The sequence below is a fragment of the Vanellus vanellus genome, assembly GCF_965231255.1.
Source record: "Vanellus vanellus genome assembly, chromosome: 27".
Classification (NCBI taxonomy): domain Eukaryota; kingdom Metazoa; phylum Chordata; class Aves; order Charadriiformes; family Charadriidae; genus Vanellus; species Vanellus vanellus.
Window position 1 is genome coordinate 3,482,505 of NC_138932.1, and position 23,746 is coordinate 3,506,250.

General features: G+C 42.2%; 1 protein-coding gene across 2 annotated transcripts in view; it reads right to left on the bottom strand.

Moving 5' to 3' along the window:
- Window positions 1-1,397: 1,397 nt before the first annotated feature.
- Window positions 1,398-23,746, bottom strand: part of ASH1L (ASH1 like histone lysine methyltransferase) — a 66,831-nt gene continuing 44,482 nt past the window's right edge. The window contains exons 8-28 of one of the 2 annotated variants that reach the window (XM_082495911.1): window positions 22,971-23,044; window positions 21,308-21,353; window positions 20,960-21,068; window positions 20,355-20,561; window positions 19,204-19,350; window positions 18,113-18,221; window positions 17,772-17,933; window positions 17,467-17,561; window positions 17,046-17,203; window positions 15,870-16,022; window positions 15,351-15,405; window positions 15,116-15,248; window positions 14,397-14,645; window positions 13,875-13,961; window positions 13,525-13,615; window positions 8,013-8,151; window positions 7,247-7,419; window positions 6,581-6,747; window positions 5,398-5,438; window positions 4,373-4,674; window positions 1,398-3,198 (exon numbers count right to left, since the gene is read on the bottom strand). In XM_082495911.1, coding sequence (XP_082352037.1) covers window positions 3,107-3,198; window positions 4,373-4,674; window positions 5,398-5,438; window positions 6,581-6,747; window positions 7,247-7,419; window positions 8,013-8,151; window positions 13,525-13,615; window positions 13,875-13,961; window positions 14,397-14,645; window positions 15,116-15,248; window positions 15,351-15,405; window positions 15,870-16,022; window positions 17,046-17,203; window positions 17,467-17,561; window positions 17,772-17,933; window positions 18,113-18,221; window positions 19,204-19,350; window positions 20,355-20,561; window positions 20,960-21,068; window positions 21,308-21,353; window positions 22,971-23,044 — 2,789 coding nt within the window. In that variant the 3' untranslated portion in view covers window positions 1,398-3,106. The remainder of the gene's footprint in view (window positions 3,199-4,372; window positions 4,675-5,397; window positions 5,439-6,580; window positions 6,748-7,246; window positions 7,420-8,012; window positions 8,152-13,524; window positions 13,616-13,874; window positions 13,962-14,396; window positions 14,646-15,115; window positions 15,249-15,350; window positions 15,406-15,869; window positions 16,023-17,045; window positions 17,204-17,466; window positions 17,562-17,771; window positions 17,934-18,112; window positions 18,222-19,203; window positions 19,351-20,354; window positions 20,562-20,959; window positions 21,069-21,307; window positions 21,354-22,970; window positions 23,045-23,746) is intronic. The other variant, XM_082495912.1, reaches the window with a different exon arrangement.

Here is a 23,746-nt window from a genome sequence, read left to right on the forward strand (position 1 = left end):
TAATGACCACAGAGATTCAGGCGAGGAAACGGAAAAATAAAGATCAAGTTACATTCAAGGAGGGTGTGTGTGCGTGCGTGTCATCGAGAAGCTGTTTCATTCCCGAGTGACTAACGCAAACAGTTACCAAACTTATTCCCAGAAACCGCTTTTGAACCAGAGGAAGTTTAAATCCTGAAAGATTTGTAAGGACCAAATCTAATTAGTGCCAACAGAGGCTATTGGAGGAAACGCCAGGCTCGAAGAAGCTGCAGGGTGGTGCGCAGGGACAAAAAGCTCTGCGTGTGCTGCCGCGTGCCAGGAGGCAGAGGTCTGGCAGGACAACGGTCCGAGATGGGGCCAACAGCTCCCAGCAATCCCAAATGCCTCCGAGCCGTTCTGGCTGCCCTGACATTTTGGGGACGGAGGGAACGTACCCGGCAGTGCGCAGCACTGACGTGACTCGGGTCCGGTATCGGCGGTGGTAAGTGCACTGCCCCCACGACGCAGTAACGATGCTGAGAACCGAACCTGCTGTCAACGCAGGCGTGGGAGGCGACGTCTCGAGGCACCGGGGGTTTATGTTCTGGGAACAGACACCAAATTTGTAGATTTAACGGTTCCTGCATGGATCTGACTGCCAACCGGGGAACGTCTGTGCTGATGCTCCTGTCTCTGCGTACGTGCGCTGCCATCATCCCTCCTGCCAAGCTCTGACCAGGAGAACCGGCAGCATCAACTGAAACCCTCGCAAAAGGCCATCCCCTATCCGGCACATCTGAAAGAGCCGGGGCGAGACCGCCCGGAGCAGCGGCTGTAAGAGAGTCAGAACACGAGAGGAGGGGTTGAAACAAAGAAGCGAGAAAAGAAAACCCAAGACATGTCAAAGAAAACCCCACAAGCCATCGATAGGAAAAGATTTTCCATTTAATACTAGACTCTCTCAGGATTGAGATGCAGGCTTTTTATGCAATTACATCCAATGTTAAAATTGGTAATACATAATTTACAAAGATTAACATCAAAACAATGATCTATTTAGATATGCTTTGTAAAAAGGAAATATATTAGCAGCATTTATTTTCAGCAATCACACAGCCTACACCCATGCAGACTAAGAGTTCATATCTATTTGCAATAATGTAGTGCTTCCTGGTCTTAAAACAGCGATCCTGGTGACACACTGGTCTTCTCATTATTATAAAATAACCGAAAAATAAAAAAAGTCATTAATTTCTACACCAGTAAGAAAAACAATTCTTTGCACTTACCTAACATTTGATTGTCTAAAAAACATTTTGTTTAGTCTTTCAACAAAAGAAAGATAAAATGACAGAGCTAGTGTCTCGCTTCTGTACGCACTTTATTTTTTTTAAAAACTTTTTAGTGTTTAACACCATTTGAGACAATGATTTCTGTTTTAAACTAAATGAGACAACTCAAGATTTTGGACATGCGATATTCCTACTACACGCACGAGTATTTTATACTCAGGGTTCCTTGTACTGTACAGTGCTTCTCTACAGTAAGAAAATATTCCAAACTATTTTCTTATTTCTTTTTTTTTAATAAAATATTTTTTCTCAAAGGGTTTTTTCCTTTCTTTTTTTTTTTTTTTCTTTTTAAATCAACACATAAAAGTTAATGGAATGAGTCATGTTCCACTAAGAGTAAAATAATTATAATAATAACAAGAATGTACATTAGGACAAGCTTGGTCCATTAAAAAGGAACATGTAACTACTGTATTGCTTTACATCCACGCAGCAGATATATACAACTTGGCACATTAAAAACTGTTTTTCTTATAAGAACATCTAAAACAGGACTGTATATGCATATGTACGTCTGAAAGACAAAAAAGCAAAGCCATTTTAAGGGGCAGCGTACACCGACCACCCCCTCCCTTTGCCACAGCTCCGTGGCTCCGCACGCCGGGAAGGTCGCGGGGGGCAGGTCCTGCCGCAGCCCCGCTTCGGGGTACGCGACGGCAATGGCAATTTCCTGCGGTGAGGAATCAGTGCCTCGGCTGTTGCTTTCGGGAATAATACTTTTCGTCAGGGCAGAGAGAGAGGGCGGTGCCAGATACACTGTCTCTTAATTTAAGAGACGGACATTTTAAGCTGTACAACCAGAACACAAGAATAGTGTTAGAAGTTGATATATTCTACAGTTCACAACAAATACTCGCTCTGAATACTGCTTGACGGTTCATGTAGTGAAGGTTTCCTTTTTTTTTTTTTCTTTTTCTTTTTCTTTTAACAGATTTTAATTTGCACAACACACTAGACACACAAGAACCACAGCTTATCAAAAAAACCAACAGCACTGGTGTTGTCAGGATTTGACTTGCTTTATAAAATTTCTCTGCAGAAAAAAGTGAAAAAAAAAAAAAAAATCACACCCCGCTCCCTCCCCCCCCCGACGACGCAGAACAAGTGCCTCAACCAGCCAACTCCTGCTTTGCTCCAAGGTGACTTCGGAAGTTTCTCCTTGTCACAGACCAAAGGTACACGTGTGCACCGGCCGTTCCGCGGTGAACCTTTCGCACGTTTGGGTACGTTTCTCTCTTCTTGGAACTTGTGCAAATCAGAGGCCACAACTTTAGGGCAGCCTTTCATTTTAAGCCACTGGGCCTTCGCCCTCCCATCTGGTTTTCGTTCACTGCCATGGGCCACGGTGGTGCCAACAGCATCTTGTACAATCACAGGTTAATTGGTGAACATGGGGAATATTCTCATCAGAGTAAGCCAGTCCTTATCCTTTTTACCTCCCCATTTTTTAATCTTTTTTTTTCTTTTTTTTTTTTTTTTTTTTCCTCTCTCCTCTGAGTGGGAATATCAAGCAAAAATAAATTAAATTTGACCATCCTGGACAATAACCACGAGGTTTTTCTCAGTACCTAACATCAATACAAGGCACGCCCAACAACACACACACCATAAGAGCACTGCAGAGCAGGGCAGGGCAACCTGCCAACCCAGACATCTAAGTGCTAACTGTTTGTATATTTGTCAGTTTGCTGCTGCTCTCTTTTCCTTGGCTGGTGCAGAGGAAGTTGGGCTCCTGCCCTCAGTCCTCAGCAGACCTTGTAGCAGACTCCAGACCGCAGCTTCCTCTCAGGGCATCACTTCCTGAAGCTGCTCTCCGGGATGGTGAGAGTGCGCCGTCTCAGTTTTCTTCCTGATCCTTCCTCCAGCAAGTAAGTGACATCAATAGCTGCAACAGACCACAGGCTTTTGGTAAAAGGCGGTGATACGACTAACAGTTTTCCTATTTCCCCCATCCACGGTTCTTTCAAGGATGTTTCCATCCATAGCCATACTCAAAACTCCACGGGACACCTTGCGCAATTTGAAGTTAGCCCAGCTCTGAGTCATGTTTGGACCAGATGACCTCCAAAGATCCCTCCAACCTAAATTATTCTATGAGTCACAAAATCAGAATGGTTTAGGTTGGAAGGAACCTTCAAGATCATCCAGTGCCACCCCCTGCCCTGGGCAGGGCCACCTCCCCCCAGCCCAGGTTGCTCCCAGCCCCGTCCAACCCGGCCTTGAACCCCTCCAGGGATGGGGCAGCCACAGCTTCTCGGGGCACCCTGCGCCAGGGGCTCACCGCCCCCACAGCCCACAATTTCTTCCCAATATCTCATCTCAAACTCCCCTCTCTCAGTGTCAAACTGTTCCCCCTCGTCCCACGGCTCCCCTCCCTGACCCAGAGTCCCCCCCCAGCTCTCCTGGAGCCCCTTTAGGCACTGGAAGGGGCTCTGAGGTCTCCGCGGAGCCTTCTCTTCTCCAGGCTGACCCCCCCACCTCTCCCAGCCTGTCCTCCCAGCAGAGGGGCTCCAGCCCTCCCAGCACCTCCGGGGCCCCCTCTGGCCCTGCTCTGCATTAACTCCCAGAACATGACAGAGACTGGACAGACCTCATCCTACGCTTTAAATCAAAAACAAAGACATACTTAACCCATGCAACCACTGCACCCGTATTCCACAGCTTAGACAATAAATACAAAAGTTACTTAAAACCTAAGGAAAAGCTCATTAAAGGTCAAAAGAGACTTTCCAAATTCTCTTCAGTCTTTCTTTGCATGTCTGTTAAGTTTTCAGTTGTAAACACAGAATGATGGGGGGAAATTTGCCTTCAGACAGTTTTTGTGCTTACTAAAAATATTATACAAAACACAGTGTCTGTCGGAAAAGATTTAATTCGGATTCAGTGGAAATTGATACCGTAGCAAAAGAAACCATTGCTGCAAAGAAAACTAATTATTAATACTGTCCACTAGCAATAAATTCAGACAAAACCACTTATTTTATCAACATGGTCTGCAGTGAAATGAAAACAAACCCGTAGAAGAAATGCTACCGTGTAATCATAGCATAAAATCTCACCATTTTTCCCTGGGATTTTCTCTAAGAGGTTTAGCAGGATTTGATTAAGTCTCTCTCTCTGAACGTGCCGCCTTTCCTCTGGAGTGCACAGCTGCCTTGTGTCGGAATTGCTTTCTTCCACCTTTTTATCCGTTTCACAGGTCTCACCAGAGACCGCCTCTTTTTCCGGCTCCTCTAGGCTAGGCATCTCACTTGAAGTTTGATCTTGGTTTCCTAATACATCCTCAATAAGCGGAAGAGAATCTTCTTCTTGGTTTAAGTCTTTAATCTGTGGTTTTGAGCGATCTGTTTTCCAGGACGATCTAGCAGGAAAAAAAGGGTTTAAATACCACAGTTTTTCAGAGACTCACCTGAAAGGCCAATTACTAGTGAGTCAAGGGCCTCCCAGTAGGTAGGGGGCTTTCTGGAATCTCGGTCATTTGATTTAATACGTGCCTTCAAGCCCATCAGTCACTACCTTCGGGGGCTGCGTTCCCATAACCTTGTGTTATTTTGCATACCATCAAATGCAGTCTTTCAAAAACAAACTGCTTTTTAAATTTCAATTTGTAAAGGTTTTTATCTTGCAAAACAGTTGAGCTCAGCACTTACTGATGTTTTTTTGGCAATAGTCATGGCTCTCGATGGGGTATTTTTACAGTCTGTAACAGAACAGAGCGAAGGAATCAGCCCTGGCTCTTAGGGCAACGCAAACGTGGGCAGTGTGTTTGGGGATCCGATGTCCCTCGGTGCAGGAAGGCTGATGCTCTTGTCCCGGGCTCTGCCGTCTCCCACATTCAGCTGCTTTTGCTGACTTTCGAAACAGGTTCTGTACTCTTATTAAGGAACTCTAAGGCTGCTTCTATACTCTATCTCTCCTCACTGGTTCCCTTTTATCTCATTGAAAGTTTAGAGGGTTGCTTTTAATAATTTACATTTATTTACATAGCACCCGGGGAAATGGGTAGGAAAACGAGTGGACGCTTGACAAACAAATGGGATTATCTCATCTCTTCTCAATGGGCAATCCGGTAGGTAAGACTCACCTGCCTCCATTTCTCTTGTAGTTGTCTGGTACATAATGAGGCTGTAACGACAATAAAGGTTATAGTTAATACCAAATAAAACTCACAGCGGAAGAAAGTGCTGGTCTATCAAATATTCTGGAAGTACCAATACCGGACTCGCCTACTCGACACTGGAAATGCCAGTGCATGGCATCTCGCACATCAGATGAATTCAAAGGAGAAGGCATAACCATATAATAAGGATAAATTAGAGCCAGACTTATCGGATTCTTCATATCTTCTGAATAAATTTCAACCCATAGACCATCATGATAAAAATCATCTTTGCTTTCCGCACAGCAGAAGTTTGGAACCAACTCGAAACTCACTACAAAACCCTCTCTGCTTCCAGGAAGAGAAGTGCTTACTTGCAAAAGATTTGTCAGATCCAATACCTCTGTGCTCAGAGACAAAGCAGTGCTGTGTAGGAGGACACACACAACGAAGAGTTGCTACCTCCATGGAAGAGGGGAAAATGAGACAGTGAAATGAACGGATATTCAGATGGAGGATGTTAAGGGAAGCTGTACTTCATGACTTTGCTGCCTATCCGTCTGGTGTTGTTTTGATAAGATATCCATTTTCAGTGAGAATTATACATAAAGTAAGCGGTACGTCATTTGATAGAACAGGGAAATGGAAATAGGAAAATACTGTTTTTCTATATTGGGAATCACTATACAAAGGTACTGCTGAAATCCATGTTTTAAGCAAGTTTATCAAGACATGGAGTAATTACACCGAAGGAAATAAAGCCAGACAGAGACAGGCTAACAAACTCACATTGGACTTTATGTTGTGCAATTCTCTAAGACATATAAAATTCTTTTACAGTTGCAGAATTGCAGCTGAAGAGTGAGTTTTAAGACTTCCTTCATTCAGGAATGGCTTAAATGAAATTAGCATCTAGTTTTCAGTCAGAAACCACAATCTCTAAACTTATACATCACCACTCATTCAAAGTCTGTTTCTCTTTCAACTGCATATTCTCTGTCTACAGTCACTTTTTCTTTCCAAGCTTTTTTTCCAGCTGACTTTTCATCCAGACTATGTATGCTTTTGTGTCAGCATCCTTCATTCATAATCAGAGAGCCAAGGGCTTTCCAAAAATATGTGCAGTCTTCTAGTAAAAAGTAAGGCAGCTAAGAGAAGAAACACTTACTGAAAAGTCTCTCTTGGGCGTGAGTTTCTTGGGGAAGTGGTCAAAGGCATAGGGCTTGGTGCAGACAGGGTAACGATTCCGGTGGATCTTGTAGAAGAGATGAGCTGATTTATCAAGGCGGTAATCACAAATATATACATCCTGCTCCTTCACGCCTTTTGGCCTCCCTGCAGTTTCACAACAAATCCCGTAGGAAAAAACGTTAATCAGATTGAAGAGGATTCATGGTATGCCACAACAAGAACAAGCCATACACGGTGTCAGAGAAGTAGGCGGCTGTCGGAGCTGTTCCGTGGGATGGCAGGCATTCCTGTTTGTCCTCCTTCATTCAGAATCATCATAGTGGACACACTGCTAGTCCAGTTTAAGAGGAAAACCTGTCTACTCTAATCAAATAGTACCCAAACTTTTACAAAAAACATTATCAACTACCATCACTTTCTTTTCCTTGCCCACCACAATCCCACTCTGCTGCTGCCTCGTCAGTACTGGCCCTCTTCAAACACAAATCACTGTCCCGGTGCTAAAGCAATAGCGCTTCCTCAGCTCTGATACCCTGTAAACACTGGCTACGGCTTTTTTGCAGCAGTTACTATTTTAGCGTACTTTCCAAATTATTAGAAAGGTGTATTATATTTAATTTTTCATCCTGTTGAGTTTCCTTACCTTTGCAGTAGGTGTATAGGTCAAGAACACAGCACGTTCCCACCACAGCCTCTAAGGGGATTATTTCATACAACGGCACCCGGAAGAGCTCATTGTGATAAAACTTTCGAGAAGGGGAATGATGTGTTTCATGTGGACGGAAATAATGATGACCAAATGCAAATCGCTCCTCTCTGTTTGAAGGTGTAAAGGTAAGAGAAAAAGAAACAGAAGAAGAAAAAAAAAAAGAGTATTTCTATAAGCCCGTGATACAACTTTACTTAATGCCCTCCACTCAATTTTGAATTATCTATCTTGCAGTTTTGCAACGACTGTGATCAAGAGCGAAGTCACATGAATATTACACATTCAACTTTATCTCCTTCGGTAAGTGGAAATACTCCTAGTGTGACTTTTATGAACACAGTAGACACACTGCTGCTATCTTTGGGGCAGATGCATTTAATCACGTTACAGTGGCTTAGCAAGGCAGTGACCGTTAGCTGAGCCAATTCAGCTGTCGGTGTGTATGCTCAGCCTGTTCCAACAGCGAGGACAGTGCATCAACTTGTATCTCTTACCCCTTGCTTAAACCTCCAACCTTATACGTCTTTACTTCATGGTTGCGGAACACAAGCAGAGACGAGTGGGAAATCATCATGCCTTTATAACCGAACCATGTTCAGTCCTGCATTTTTAAGCTATGACAAAGACTTTCACAAAATTACTGTGTTTTGACAGGTAGCTATACGGAACGTCTCAAATTCAACAGATGCCTTGAACATACTTCTCATTTTTCCAGAGTTTTTCAATGCGGAAAATATCGAGTTTCTCCCTGTTGATGTGGGACAGCAGCCGATAGGACTGCCTGACAGGGTGTCCATCTGGAGTTCTACGGCTGTCTCTCATCAGGTAAACGCAATCACCTGGCAACAGGCACAAAAATACACACCTGTAAAGAACTTTTAATGAGTCCAGCACACCATAAATAGAGGAGTAAACGGTTTCATTAAAACTAACACGACAGAGCTACCTAATGTTGAATTGCAAAGACTGATGCAGAACCAACGCAGAACCCGCTAGAGGAGGAACGGTTACCTCGACCATTTTCACAAAAGCTTTATAGCAAGAAGTAAACATAACTTGAATTGTACACCCAGACCGAAAACATTAACATGTAATGAATCAAAATAAATTATGATAGATCACAGGACATGGGAAAAAATAGTTTTGATTAGGAAAATGCGTAGAAATAAGTGATAGCCGCAATGTTTAAAGACAAAATCTTAAAGATTTGAGAAGATACTTAGAAAGAAGATTATTATTGAGAAAATAAATCATTGACGGAGAAGCCCCAAGCTGCAGCAGAACTCAAATAAGATGCATGGCTCAGGAAAAGGTAAACAGAACTCAAAACGGGCTGAACAAAATGACACTCCTGGCAACTAAAAAAAGTCTTTCCCAAGTGGGAAAAAAAGGACCCTAAACAGGTCCCTAAATGTCTGTTTATTCATTTCTTCCCATGAGTAAATTAACTCTTTAATTTCTCTGCTCTGATCTGTGGAACGGCATTAAAAGTACTTCCTCTCCACCCCCCCCAGACTCGACTGCCGTTCTGACTTGTACACGGCACCCTTCTTTGTGACAACGACTATCATCCGACAGGGGGAAAATACAGTGCTCCATTCAAAAAGCCCTTCTCCTTTAGGGAAAAAGCTTTAATCAATAATGTTCACAAAGAACTCGAAGAGTCTCAGAAGGAAAACATTTGGGAAACTCAACGTATTACTGAAACTATCACTGAATTTAGTATATAGTATTTAAAAATCAATTCCATCTTTTCTGTTATTTATCTTACAATGAACAAAAACCTGCAAAGTCCCAAAACATAAAAACTTAAGAAAAACTACCCTGGGTAAGAACAAAGGTCATGTAGTGTAGCATTCTGGCTAGGAAAGTGGGCAGTAGCAGACGTTTAGGAGGAAAAAGCATAGGAATAAGGCGAGCATAGGAAAAGCCTTCCCGTGGTAGCCCCTTCAGGCTTCCTTTAATCTGCGTTTCATGGCCTTTTCGAGCTAAAGGCTACAGCTGCACATAAATAGGCAGGGATTAATCCTTCCTCCAAGAATCTGCCTCATCTATTTGGAACCATTTATACTCTTGACCTCTCAAACCTCCTGTTGCAATGCTTTCCATAGTTTAGTTATGTTTTTGCCAAAAAATACTTCCTATTGTTTAAATTTGTTGCCTGCTAATTTCAGTGTTCCCTAATTTCTGCATTGTTGCACTTTCCTATGCCACTCGTGATTTCACAGACCTTTATCATATCACCCTCCAAATGATCTGCGTAGACTTTGTTCACACCAAAGATGTTTCATATCTGATTATCCTTGCCATCGTGCTTGTTTTTACAAGTAGTGAGATACTCTTTTTGAGATGGGATGACAAGAACAGCATGCAAGAGACACACACACTGTAAGATTATAGAATGGTACAATTACTTTTTCTATTTTGTTCCCAATAATTTCTAATACTCAGTTTGCCTTTTTGACTCATGATGAACATTCCTCTTACGTTTCCATTAAACTGCAAGGACTCCTGGATTTTTTTCCCCATAGTACCTGCCTATTTTTGTGTATGTGTAGTTACGTCTAATTTCCTTCCATGTACATTACTGTTATTTAATTAGCAGGTTCGGTCTATTACCTCCACAGCTCAGTTAAACGATGCCAGGGAACCACCAAGTACAGTGTGGCCCCAGGTTCGTGAACACCTCAGTTTTCACAGTATCACAGAATTTTCAGAGTTGGAAGGGACCTCTAGAGGTCATCCAGTCCCACTGCCCTGCTAACGCAGGATTGCCTAGAGCACATCCCTCAGGACTGCATCCAGGCAGGTCTTGAAGATCTCCAGAGAAGGCGACTCCCCCCCCTCCCTGGGCAGCCTGTGCCAGTGCTCTGTCACCCTCACCGTAAAGAAGTTTTTCTGTGTATTTGAATGGAACTTCCTGTGTTCTAACTTGTGCCCATTGCCCCTCGTCCTGTCACTGGGAACCATTGAAAAGAGCCTGGCTCCATCCTCCTTCAACCCACCCTTTAGATACTTGTACGCCATAATAAGGTCTCCCCTCAGCCTTCTCCAGGCTAAAGAGTCCCAGCTCTCGCAGCCTTTCCTCTTAAGGGAGATGCTCCAAGCCCTTAATCATCTTAGTTGCCCTTCGCTGGACTCGCTCCAGCAGTTCCCTGGCTCTCTTGAACTGGGGAGCCCAAAACTGGACACAGTATTCCAGTTGTGGCCTCACCAGTGCAGAGTAGAGGGGGAGAATGACCTCCCTCGACCTACTGGCCACACTCTTCCCTGTGCAGCCCAGGATTCCATCGGCCTTCTTGGCCACCAGGGCACATTGCTGGGCCATGGATAATTTACTGTCTACCACGACCCCCAGATCCTTCTCCTCCGAGCTACTTCCCAGCAGGTCCACCCCTAACCTCTACTGGTGCTTTGCATTCTTCCTCCCCAGGTGCAGGACCTTGCACTTGCTGTTGTTGAACCTCATTAGGTTCTTCTCTGCCCAGCTCTCCAGCCTGTCCAGGTCACACTGGATAGGCTGGATTTTGTTCTCCCTTAGCTTATAACCAATTTAGGATTAAAGTGAGGGACTATGTTTTCATAAATACATTCTCATTTATTGATCTTGTGTAAGTTTAAAAGATGTTGCTAAGGACTTCTCACATGCAAAAATCGCTTTAAGGTGCTATGTTTTCACCTGTCATTGTAATGGTGGAGTACAACACACTGCACTATTAAAAAAAATCATCTGATTTAAACCACTGACACCTGCCTACAACCACAAAGCCAGCTTTTAAACCTTCTGGTACACCAGGATCCCTATAAAACAAATAGAAGCTGTGGTTGTGGGGAGGAGAGACAGAGGCTTGCACATCACCTAGCGGAGTGCAAGCTCTTCGAGGATTCAGCGGTCTATTTGTTGGTGATTAGCCTGTACTCACCCATCGTCTTAGCTCTTCTTACTGTCTGAACTAATGCTGGGACAGTAACAACTTCATTTTAGTAAGTTAAGGATTACTTTTAAGGAACCCACCTCCCTTATTTCTTTAAAAGACTTGTAGAGAAAAAAAAGTAAGGTACATGCTGAGAGCAGGCACTGGCCCCAAGAAGAAGGTAAATAACAGCACCTATTTTTGGCTGTTATTTTAAATCAGCTGCTTTCAACTCTTCTTCCCTACCTCTTCAGCAAGAATAAAACAACTCTAGTACTTATTGTACCTGACTAAAAAAGGAGTATTCAGAAAGAAATTTACATGGATACTCTCTTGCCCTAAGGATCAGGAAGCTTCATTTCAATTCAAGTTTATCCATATGTTATGAACTACTGAAATATCTACCCCTCTGTCTCAAAAGGGAGTTTATAGTTCTGTGTTTTCAAGGAAGAAATGCGGCTGTATTGCTGGTGCATCAGAGACGAGGACATGTGACAGATGCTGGCTGTGTAGGTTTTCCAAGATCCATTTTGACTTCTGTTTATCAACTCGCATCTGAGGTTGAACTCCTTGTTCCCTCTGCATGGTGCGATGGACCAGCTGATCACATCTATTTGCAGAGCCTCCTGTTTTTTTGTCAGGTCATTTTTGCAGAGGAAGCACATCTGTAGTATATAACTCAACAACCTCAAGTAGAATTATCAAGAAATTAAAACCTAAGTCCTCTAACTGGAGACTGAAGGACCTTCACTTATTTAGAGGGATATGATCACAGTAGAGTGCGTGCACTCACACAGTTGGAAGCTTTTCAGCCTTGTTCCTCAAAACCAGGAGTTCTCTGGAAGACAAACTAATTCAATGTACAGACACAACTCCCCAGCAGCGAGGGTGCATCGACTTACAAAGGAAGGCAATGGTCTAAAGCACTTTTGGTCTTTACTGCAAGATCAGCCTCTAATACACAACACATTGGAAAGATGTAATAGGTCTACGCATATAGTGACTGTAGGGCTGAAGGTCACTACGGTCTCTTTTGCTTTGAATTCTGTAAATGACATGGCCTTTTAGAAACCAGAGGGAGTAAAAAACTTTTTATTCTACTGTCTCCAAGATGCCTTCTATGCCTGTGCACCTGCATCCCAATTTCTACAGGCAGGTGTCGTGCCTCAGAACTTTTTGGTGGAGAACTTAAGACCAGCAATGAATCCACAGATTTCCCCTTTTTCTACTGTACAGTGTATTCCTATCCAGCACCTTCTGGCTATACTCCTTGCTTAAGCTATTCCCTGTAACTGCAGGGGCCTGTTAGCAGCAGTTTGGTCTCCTTTGTCCTCTGCCGATGGTACATGGAGTTTATGCCCGTAAGGACTATCATTTCTCTACTTAAAGTCACCAAGGTCAAACTCAGGTATGTGAATGAAATACTACGTGTCCTGGCAAAAATTACCTTAATGCTATGAATGACTGGAAGATGCCACAAAACCAGCTAAAACATAACGCATTTCAACAGAAAACGTAAAAGCAAGTACCAACACAACCCTAGAAAGTGAGCTACTCTCCAGCAAGGAATCCAGCACAAAAAAAATGAGAAAACCAAATGGCTGAACTCTAGACAGGATAGACAATGCAGAGCAACAAAGAAAAATGAAGACTGAGTGCAAATTCTAGAATACTGCAGAGGGGATAAAGAATATAGTGTTCTTCGGCATTTTTTTTTTTTCCTAATTCTCCACTTTCCTGAAGACTCTCCCATTCCTCTCTAGCAAATGTACCAACTAGTTTTACTCATTCAAGAGCACTTCTTTTAATAATTATACAGGCTTCTTTCTAACCTTGTACGTATCTGTAGGATGAAATAAAAAAAATAAAATCAGTGTACTGAATTATGTGGCTGTGTAGCTGCCTCTGAAAGACTCAGGGCTTTGAAGCAATGTCCAGAAAGAATACACTTTAGGGAACAAGCAAGCAATAAATTTGATGTTTTGATGACCATTCTACACTAAAATACTGAAGGCTCAATAGCCGCCTTTGCCTTTACTTCTAAATGTTAACTATCAGGAGTTGGCTCAGCACCTTCCTTCTCTGGCCAGGAGGAGAACGCTATCTGTGCTAAAGGTAATTACTGTTTCTTCATCAACCAGCCTGTGAGAACTCTTACTATGTGTCACTCCCATAATAGCAAAGAGTGCAGCTTTCTGCTTGTAAAAAGATAAAAGCATTTCAAACAGGGTGATGCCAGAAATCTCTGCACGCTCTTATCTGATGGAAACCACAGCAGCCACCAGAGTTAGCACATACCTTGGCGCAGCAGCAGATCATCCCGTAATAAGCATATATAATAAACACAGCCAGGCTGGGCATAATGGGGACGAGGAATCATGGGAACCTCCTGGATGAAAAAAGAAAAAAGGAAGGAATTTCTGAGATGCCCACTATAATCAGTGCAAAACCGGGGCTGAAATCCTTTCGGAAATACGCAGAGGTGGATAGAGAAGAAGAATTGACACTTAATGTGATTAAATCTAAACCAGGGAAGCTACACTATAAAGTGAGAATCTCACGCTGGTCTCACTGATCTCAATAAATATAAATGCAACAGCTGCTTTAGTTTATAACGGTAGTAATGAAGAGGAGACTTTTTTTTTTACCCTATTCACAGATCGAGGTTCACACTGCTCACACAAGTAGTGTTCAACATCAGAATTCACACCCATACAGTCGCAGTGCTGCCAGACCTAGAAAAACAAATATACCCCAGTTAGAAACTCCTGCCATAGATTTTATTTACAGATTGCATTTTCTCAAAAAATATTAAGGAAAGCAAGGAAACAAGCTCCCCAAAGGAAATTAAAGATTTTCTTTGAACTATTTCACACTATGTCAGAAGACAGACAAGATCCCCATGCAACTGTCTGTGTAAGAGCCCACAATTGTTCAAATTAATTGGCCTAAAGACAGGAGCTGCTGGCAGGTGCAGAGAAGTGCTAGCTCCTCTACAAAGAAATGCAAGTTGCATTTCCTCTGTGAAAATCTCTCAACGCTTCCAGAGAGGAAATGAAGGTCTGAAGAAGTAAATAACGCCACAAGCTACATGGAAACTGTGTAAGTCCCACCCGTTACGGAGAACAGAAAGAGAGCAGCAGGCTCCACTTTGCGTTCCCCTGCCTCACCATGCACTTTTCACACTGGATCATGAGTCCTTCGTCTTTGTAAAGGCCACAAATGCAACGGATCACATCCTCGTCCTTCTCGTGCCCATTTTCTTTTTCACAGACCGATGTCTCGCTGCTATCAGCTTCACTTGCTGTTTCTCCCACAATTTCATCAATTTGGGCAGACGCCTCATGGCGAGCATTATAATACGCCTTCCGTAGCCGGCACACATCACGCCCAGTTGGAGATTTTCTGCCATAATATTTCTGAACGAAAACAAAACAAAGAAACAAAGATTTCTTTTCTCCAGGTTCCACGCTTTTGGCGCGTTCCCCCGTCTGCACGCACCCTTAAAGCTGTCTTCACCAAAGCTGCATCCACAAATGTGGTATACACCTGGCCATCGGCTTCCTTCTTACGAACAGCAGGTCCATGTATCTTACATGTGACACTGAAGAACAAGGTACCTCTTACAAAAAATACTGACATTTCTTCAGGTTAGCTATTCATGCATGTTCTTGACCTTCTATTTGTCTGACAAGGCAACCGAAGGGCACTAAGAGTAGGCTGAAGCACATGAATTGCCATCAATGTCTGTTCAGGAGAAACGGATCATCACAAGTTCCCTTTCTCCAGAAGATTTTTCTTCTTTGCTTACTGTAAGTCTGCAAGAGCGCTAAATGAGGGTATATCCCCACTGTCTGTGCAATAGCTTTAAGGCCAGAGAGAGCCTCACCTCTGCATTCCGGAAGACCTTCAGCATGTCCCCATCAAAAGCTTCCACAGTTTTATAATAGCCAGTCAAGATCTGTTTCTCAATTGTGGCAAGGTCCAACGGGTCAGAGATCTTCTCATAATAGTCTGCATTTCTACAATGGGAATGCAGGCACAATGTCATTTTCACTAGCAATTCAAAGCTGTGCAAATCCATTATAGGAAACTACGGGTTGCTCTGAGAAGCAAGGACTTACTTTTTCTTTGGGGGTAGGTTCAGGAGGGGAGCTGCGAGAGCCTGCCTGGAGGAATCTGCAACAGGAACACACAGTTTACCAACATCTACTTGAGCAAAACTAACAAGTAACTAACGACATTCAATCTAGCTTCAAAAAAGGCTCTTCTACTACCTAAGGCACAGGGAATCGAAAAGCTTTTTGCGTTTCTAGAAGTTGGTTGCTGTAATTAGACTACACGTATCAAAATGGAGGATGGCTTCCTTGCAACTCTGTCAACTGTACCATTTTGATGAACTACTGAAAAACCAATTTAAAAGGACAGCAACACCTGCAGATTCTGGTGGCAGAGGAAGGGGTTGAGGATAAAGCAAAATGATTACTGGCAGCAGGAGAAAGAGGAAAAAAAAAAAAGGAAGGTTATTTAACGTCCTGAAATAAACTCTTTTTTTCCCCCTAGTATTTTCTATTCAGAGAGTCCATTGTTACAGAGGCTGAAAAAGTCTCCATGGAGATTTTTTTTAGGAGTGTCACCTTCACCTTTGTAGGATATGATGCTGTCACATATTTCCTTGAAGATTTGCGCTAGGCGGGCAGCACGAGCCACTTCAATATTCTCTTCAGCTGCAGCCAAGCGTCGTGTTCTCACAGAGCGGGAGGTCTGAAGGGCTGAAAACTGGGTCATGAAGACATCTGAAAGAGGGCAAAAATTACCTCTAAGCAAAAAATGAGTTAAAGATCAAATCACAGCATCTTTTCCGATCCAACAACTCCACCACCAATTATTAAAATTAACATGTTTTCTAAGCTACTGTAACAGTAAAAGGCTTCAGTTTCATATTCCCAAGTCGGCTCTCACCGCTTATAGCTCATCTAAACGGTTAAGCTGGTTATCAAAGTAGCTTATGTTGCCAGAGGAAATAAAGCATGTCATTGAATTCACCCAAAACACTCACTTCCCAACTTCTCATGTACCTGAGAGCGGGGACCAAATCCTGCATGGCTGGGAAGATTATGGTCCTACAAACAGACTGCTATTTTTGGAGCAGGATTAGTAAATTTTTTTTTTGATAGTCATATTTTGTCCCAATCCCACAATTGACTGCGTGCCAAAAAGCCTTGTTCTCTAAAGGCCTAAAATCTATCGAATTATGAGGATAAATGGCAATTTTCAAAGTCAGCGCAACTGTTTCTGGTCTAGGGATCGAGAAAGCAGAAAACAGCCCTTCTCTGTAAGGGTCCAATCATAGAAAATGTTAAATATCCTCCTCCTCCTCTGATAAGCCACCCTTGATGAAACACGAGACATGACAACTTCTACCAGGACTTGAGAGACATCAGAGCTGCTGGAGGAACAGAAACGAACCCAGAGAGCGGACAAATAGTTTATATAGTGCAAAGTTCTCATCTTAAGAAAATAGCATTAAGTGTTTCAGAGGAAATTGCAGAATCCCATAATGCAAAAAATACACCGAAAGAGTGAAAGAGCTTCTGTCTTACTCTGCTATGTAAAGGTAAGGGCATGCATACACAAACACATATATAGGTATGTTTTTATCTGTATAGCATTCCCCGTATGCTATGTCTGCTACGGAAGGCATATGGATCTTGTCGTAACTCGACATTTGATTTATAGACAGAGCTGGCTTAAACGCTTCGCGGGCATGCGATATAGGCTCTCCAAGGAGCAACCTGCGGAACCTGTGTTGGCCTCACCAGATTTAATGTTGCCGTCATCCCGACAGATTCCATTCCAGCGGTTGTACAGCGACGTGGTATGGATATTATCACTGACCTGCTTCACTTCCTCTTGTTTTTGTCGGATCTTTTCCCAGTTTCGTACCAAAAATACATGGTGTTTTAGCACAAAATTCCTACAGAAATTAAAAAAGCGTTCAAGAATCACCTTGTTACTCTAAAATCAATTCCTTAATGTGGGGAAAAAGACAGATACCCAGAGGTACACTTCTGTACCTTCTCTCCTCAGTGAAGAGGAATTCCACCCTAGCTGGTTAAAGCAGAACTAAGAACTGCTCGCTCAGATGTTTCCTGATGCCCTATCTTACAGACAAAAATAATTTCAACATTTGCACAACGATCCACTTCTGAGGAAAATCCCACTGAGATCTTTCCTTACCTTTCTCTGTTAGACATGGGCTTCATCTGAAGCTGTGGTGTCAGCCTTGTTGGCGCGTTCACACTTTCACTGGGCTCCTCTGGGATGTGGCCCCTCTGGAAAACAGATCATTCTGATAGACAGGAAAAACTCTGCCAAGAACTGAGCAAAGCGGTAAAAGTAGTTCCCCAGACAGAACCTGTAGTATTTCTCTATAACATTTCTCTGAAGTTTAAAATATACAAACACACAGTTTTTCGGTCCAACGTCACGAACTGATTTCCTATTAACCTTTATCCATGAAAAAAGCTGTCTTTACTACTTACTCTCTTCTTTAGTTTGTGCTTTGACTTCCTTTTCTCTTTTGATCGTCCAGGCCTTCTGTGGGTGCTCACAGGCTGATTGCTTTTGCTTGAGAGTCCATTCATTCGCTGACTTTTACCCCCAATTATTCCTCTGCATTTGTCAAAACCACACTTGCAGAGTTGCTTTGGAAAAAAAAAAAAAAAAGATAAATTATTTTAAATAAAACCCAAACCATTTAAATTATGTCTCGAGAATCCGTTACGTCAAATATAACACAATAGGTTTTGTTAATCGACATTCAACTTTACAGAACTGTTTGTCCTTGGTGATTTTTTTCAAGGTCTTGCACTGTGATCCTTACCTGTTTTTCAACGTTAAATGAATGAAAATTGTAGTCGTAAGTCAATTCGGTACCAGCAGGCATGTCTTTAAGCGCATACAATCCAATCCGGTAAACACCATTAACAGACCTGCAGGGTAAAGACAATAAAATATTCCCAATAATGAAAAAGCAAATTGTCTTTCTCCACATGGTGGAAGCGTTAGACAGGAAACACTTCTGCTGTGCCCTGGATTATGCTTGTTCTTCATTTGTACCGTTCTCTTGTTTATCTCTTACAATAAACTTCGAAAGCCAGTTAAGTGAATACTGTATTTACAAAGAGTAGGAAGTTGTGCTTCAAATAGAGACGCCACAAACTATACTCACCAGCATGGCAGATCCACTTACCGACCGCCAAGGTTCAGGCCCTCACCCTAAATCAAAAGCTTACACCGAACATCATACCTCAGTTCACGAAATGCACTAAAATTAACTGCCTCTCCAATTCTTTTACTTTTTTTTTTTTTTTTATGCTGGACTTTAAAATTTAAAACACGATTACTGCTGCTTAAATCCACCAGAATTATCAGAGAACCCCAAGCTGCTCTGCCGTACTGCTGCCACAGCTGATTCTTATTACGACCGTCTGCTATTTCACTGTGAGTTTTTCACTACAAATTTCTCACCAGTACTTCCTACTACTCTGGCACCGGATTTCTTCTGATAACATAGTACTGATACGACACAGGGTGTTGCTGAAATCAGACTACTTCCCTGTTTGCCTGCTTTAAAAAAAAAAACTAATTGCTAGAAGGAAAGAATATATCCACACACATTATTTTATGGCATTACCTAAGCTTCACAATTTCGAGGAGGTTCACAGTATGACAAACAACAATGTTGGATTTGCTTTGGCAGAAAACTTAGATCCTGTCTCCAAGATGTCCAACAACTAAAAACATTACGTTACTTCTCTTGTGCAATGCAAGCATGGTAGTTAAGTATTATTTACACTGTTCAGCTTGATTCCCCTCCTTATTTTTAGACCAGATTCTCTTAGATGATCTGGTTATCTATGTCTTAGTCACCGGTATACCCATCTTCCAGTAAACAGAATATATTTTTCTTACCATTTCTGCATCTCACAGTTAGGATTACAGCTGTGGTTGATAAAGCGAGCCTCATTGCCCATACGATAACTATCTATCACCATTCCACTGTCTAAATTCAGGCAGTAATGATCACTGTGATTATGGTACTGTTCAATCATCCGGTTCCTAGGAAGCAACACAGGAAAGTTATCTGTGAGTCTGCTTGTTGCTGCGAAGCAAACAGGGAGTGACATAGTAATAGCGCATTCAAGAATTCTGAGAGAGGGTTTTGAAGAAAAAGCAATTATAATCTTTTATATTTTATAGAACCGTACACCTAGAGATGGAGGAAAACCATTATTATACCTATTTTTATAAGTCAAGGCCATTGACAGAGCTTGGATTAGAATTTAGAAATTTGCTCTTCTGGAATGCTCCCTTTTGGGTTCTGCAGATTATTTGTATACATTTCATGTTGGTAACCTGTGTATGGAAGAGAAAATGCAAGTATACATTCTTTGGTGTGTATATGTATGCACGTGTACAACAATCAGCTTCTTCCTTTCATTATCTGGGACTGGGCGCAATTTCTGGAATTACATCCGTGGATTACAGCTACCTCTTTTTAGCAAGAGAGCCACAGCAGCAAGAGTCAGTTGTGTTAGCAGTTATCTCTGTATGAGAAGACTGCATTTGTCTTCTGATGGAGCTCTACAGGTAGCAAGTACGTCCATCCAACTGCAATGATCCTATGAGGCTAGGTAGTTAACAAGAATACAATTTCTTTCTTTCAATGGTTATTAACGCTCCCACTGGTTCTTTCTTCTTCATACCCATCTGCAAAAGCCCTTCCTGCCCCATTCTGCCCCTCAATTCTACCTTGCACAGTTCAAATCCTGCACAGTGTTCATAATTACATCAAATTCATATTTACTTGTGGCATTTGGCATTTAAAGAGCAGATGACGCATTCCAAACACTAATCATTCCTCTCTCTTTGACCGAGAAAAACTTGGTTGATCAAAAAAGCTGAATTCTAAGCCCTCTTTCTGGTGGTGTGACCAGAAAAGCATTCTTTTTTTCCCCTTACTCTCCCCTTCGTTTCTGTCTAAGCATTTCCCAGCAATGATAATAGATGCTAAAGTTATTTATTGAGCCTTCCATGCTAAAGCAGCAAATAAATATTTCTACCTGAATTCCTGCTCACTAACAACTTCTCCCAGATATTCAATGATAAACTGTCCTGCTTTCAGGGGTTCTTTGGTACGAATACCCCATCCTTTCTCCTCAGCCCGGAACCTTTCCAGGCACTGCACCCATTCATGCCTCTGTATCCGCTGATTACAACACTGTTCACCACAAGGGCAGGTGTTTGGTGAACACTCAGCAAAGATCATCCTGAAATAAAAAAAACAAAGAAGTTGCAAGAAGGTGAACAGCATACCTTTAGATCTGTCATACAAGAAAAAAAAAAAAAAGGAAAAAAAGAAAATCCTCTGCTAAACAAAAGTTATTAAAGCACTAAAATGCTTCTTGCTTTCAAGGTATAATTCACACCATGATTCACAGCCTGGCTCTCACTGAGATTTAAAGAGCAAAATGGAGCTTTTAATGGGATCTTCCTCTGAAGAAAGAGGTAGGGTAGCGTACGCGCAGCAGCAAGTTCCCCTCTCCGCTCTGTAACTATACTTTTATTACTGGGATTGCATCCAGCACAACTCTTCTTAAGGTATTATTAGTTGATGTGAAATAATACATTTATTGAACTTATCATAGTCAGTCAACCTATTTCTAACCTGTTAAGGCAGTCCTCCACACAGCCCTTTCCGTTGTCATCGTCCGGTTTCTTACAATTGCAGGTGGTGGCCTCATAGCCAGAAAGAGGTTTGACATCCACATAGACATCTGGAGAAAAAAAAAAAAACAAAAAAAAACCAAAACCAAACCCAAACAGGGAAAAGAATTCTTTCCAGGTGAAAAAACGGAACTATTTATCTACATTATTTTCATTCCAATTGCATAAAGCAAAAAAAAAAAAAAAAAAGGTGGAAGTGTCTTTGGTAGGATGAAGAGCACGACAGAAAGGAGGAGTGTCATGTGAAAATTCCACAGTTAACACATTTTAGTAATAAGATTTTACTTACTAGAACGGATTTTTTTATAAAGTGGAACATCTGGCTTTTTATACAACTAAAAGGAAGAAAAAGAAAAATTTAATACATTGCATAAGTGCATCTGTTATTCAAAAGAATCAGGGAAATTATGTTCTGTACATACATAACAGTATTGTAATAAATACTAGAAAATACGTCTGCATTCCCTTCTTTATGCTCCGACTACATTACCAAACCGTTCAAAAAAAGGGCCCGAATAAGTAGAACTTTGGCTTAGTAAGTTAGCTGAGCAGTTTTTCTAACGTTGTTCATTCTTTCCATGCTATCTGAACAGAACAATATGGGTAAGAGACACCACCAGGACAGACTACTCTGACCAACGCTGCCCTTCCCAGCGCTGAAGAATGATTATTGACGTCTACTTTGGAGAAAGCATCTTTGGTGGAATTACCATGTGCCAACACTTAATAAAGTGAAAAAGAAAAATTAAGGTGCTTATCGCAAAACGGTCGGACTCAGTGATCTCAGGGGTCTTTCCCAACCTAAATGATTCTGTGAAAACTGTGACTCCAGGTAGGAGCCAAGAGAAACGCAGATTCGTCTTCTAATTAGAGAGACTTCCTCTGCAGATGGGGACGACTGGAGAGAAAAGGGAAGCTTAGATCACATTTCATAACTTTGTATTTATTCCATCCTTGCAAACAAGCTTTAAGGAATAATTTCTAATCATTACACGTTTTGCTTACGTTTACTGCATTCGTAGCCTTCCCTCAGTAACGTACGTGGCAACAGGCACTGTACAAACCACGCAACCATCACCCAAACAAAACTACTCTGCAAGGGCTTTCAATACTCTAGGTAGACAGGGAAAACGCCAAGGAAATAGATCACATATATTTAATATTTATGTAATATTGAATAGATAAAATAAGCAGATGTAAGTAATCTTCAATACATGGCAAGAAACTGTCCGCGGCTGAAATGTCAATGATCATTGCTTTGAGATTAGATTTTGGTGGTATTACAAAGAGTAGCTGGAGCCACAACCACCTGGGAATTTGTCTTGCTCATTTACATGCTTAAGTTACATGTTTGGGAGCGCTTTCTTGCTGTAGAGACGGGGATAGATTTACCCTCCAGCCTCAAATCCTGGGTTAAATCACTTGGTGGAAACTTCCCAGGGAAAAAAAAATCTTCCTATTTTTAGGTTTGCACATATTTAAAGCTCTTTAAAAAGAGTGAGACTGTTAAACAGTTTCTCTTTTTTCCTCGGTATGAAAATTTCAGCTTGCAAGTGAAAAATAAATTCCACTCCGCTGGGATTGATCCAAGAAAAATAAGGCCTGAAATTTCTCAGTGCTGTTGGCAGTACATCTGAATTCTCCTGAGGCCTGTCTAAAACAAGATCACTGCAGAAAGCAGGCGCACTACCAAAATAAAAGTCTGCAGCAAAATTAATGACTTTTTTTCAGCAGAAACCCATAGGATTGCTATTTTGCAAGAGATGGAATAATGGAAATTCTTCCCATTAAACACATAGGCAAATCCTTTTTTTCCTCTTACAGCGGCAGCAATAAGAATATTCACCAGTACAGAAGATACATAACCATAGCTTCCATGTAAGAAGCCTGCTCTTTTCTTTCTAACACTCCTGATCATAATCTTGGCAACCCCGTAACTTTTTATCATGTACCTGATTGTGTTTCCACTGCCAGAGGATGTCGTAAGGCAGCTGGAAGTCAATTCTCTTTTGTCTGAGATACTTTCCTGAAACAAAAAGGTTTGTGAGTCGCACACACTCGTATTCACATCTCCCCGAGAGGAAAAAGAGCTGCTCCCAGGCACCCTGCCAAATTCTGAGAGGGCCTCTCGACGTCTGAAAGTCAAACAGGCAGAAGAGCAGAACCCTCCCAGCACATTTTGTTTGTCAGCAGCAAGCAGAGGGAAAAGCACTCCAGGACCAGGACGCTATCTTTGCCCTTCTACTCTGGTGTCGTGGTCAGGTTTAAACCTTTATCGCCAGCGAGGGAAGCTGCTGGCTGAGCCAGGAGATGCCTGGTGAGGTCGGTGGCAGAGGGGAGCTGCCTTCTGCGCTGGTGACCAAACCTGACGGATGCCATGGAACTCCAACAGTGCCAGGTAAACTCTCAGCAGAGGTGCCAGAGCCCGCAGGTGGCGGCCCAGGAGGGGTGACGGACTGTGAGCTACCGAAGGGACAGCAGCAACCGGCTGACACACCTGAGCACAACTCTCTGCCTTGCAGTAAACACTAGTAACTTCTGTGTAGAGATCTCAAAGTTGAGGCTTTCTCCTGAGCTTTTCTGCGTACACGTGAATGCAACGATTTAGCACAGAGAACAAAATCTGCGTGCACAATTCATGCCAGGCGGTACATCACGTCACTGTACTCAAAGAAACCAAAGCAGTCTTGAAAGTAGTTCCTACAACCTTCACCAAAGGAGACTTAAG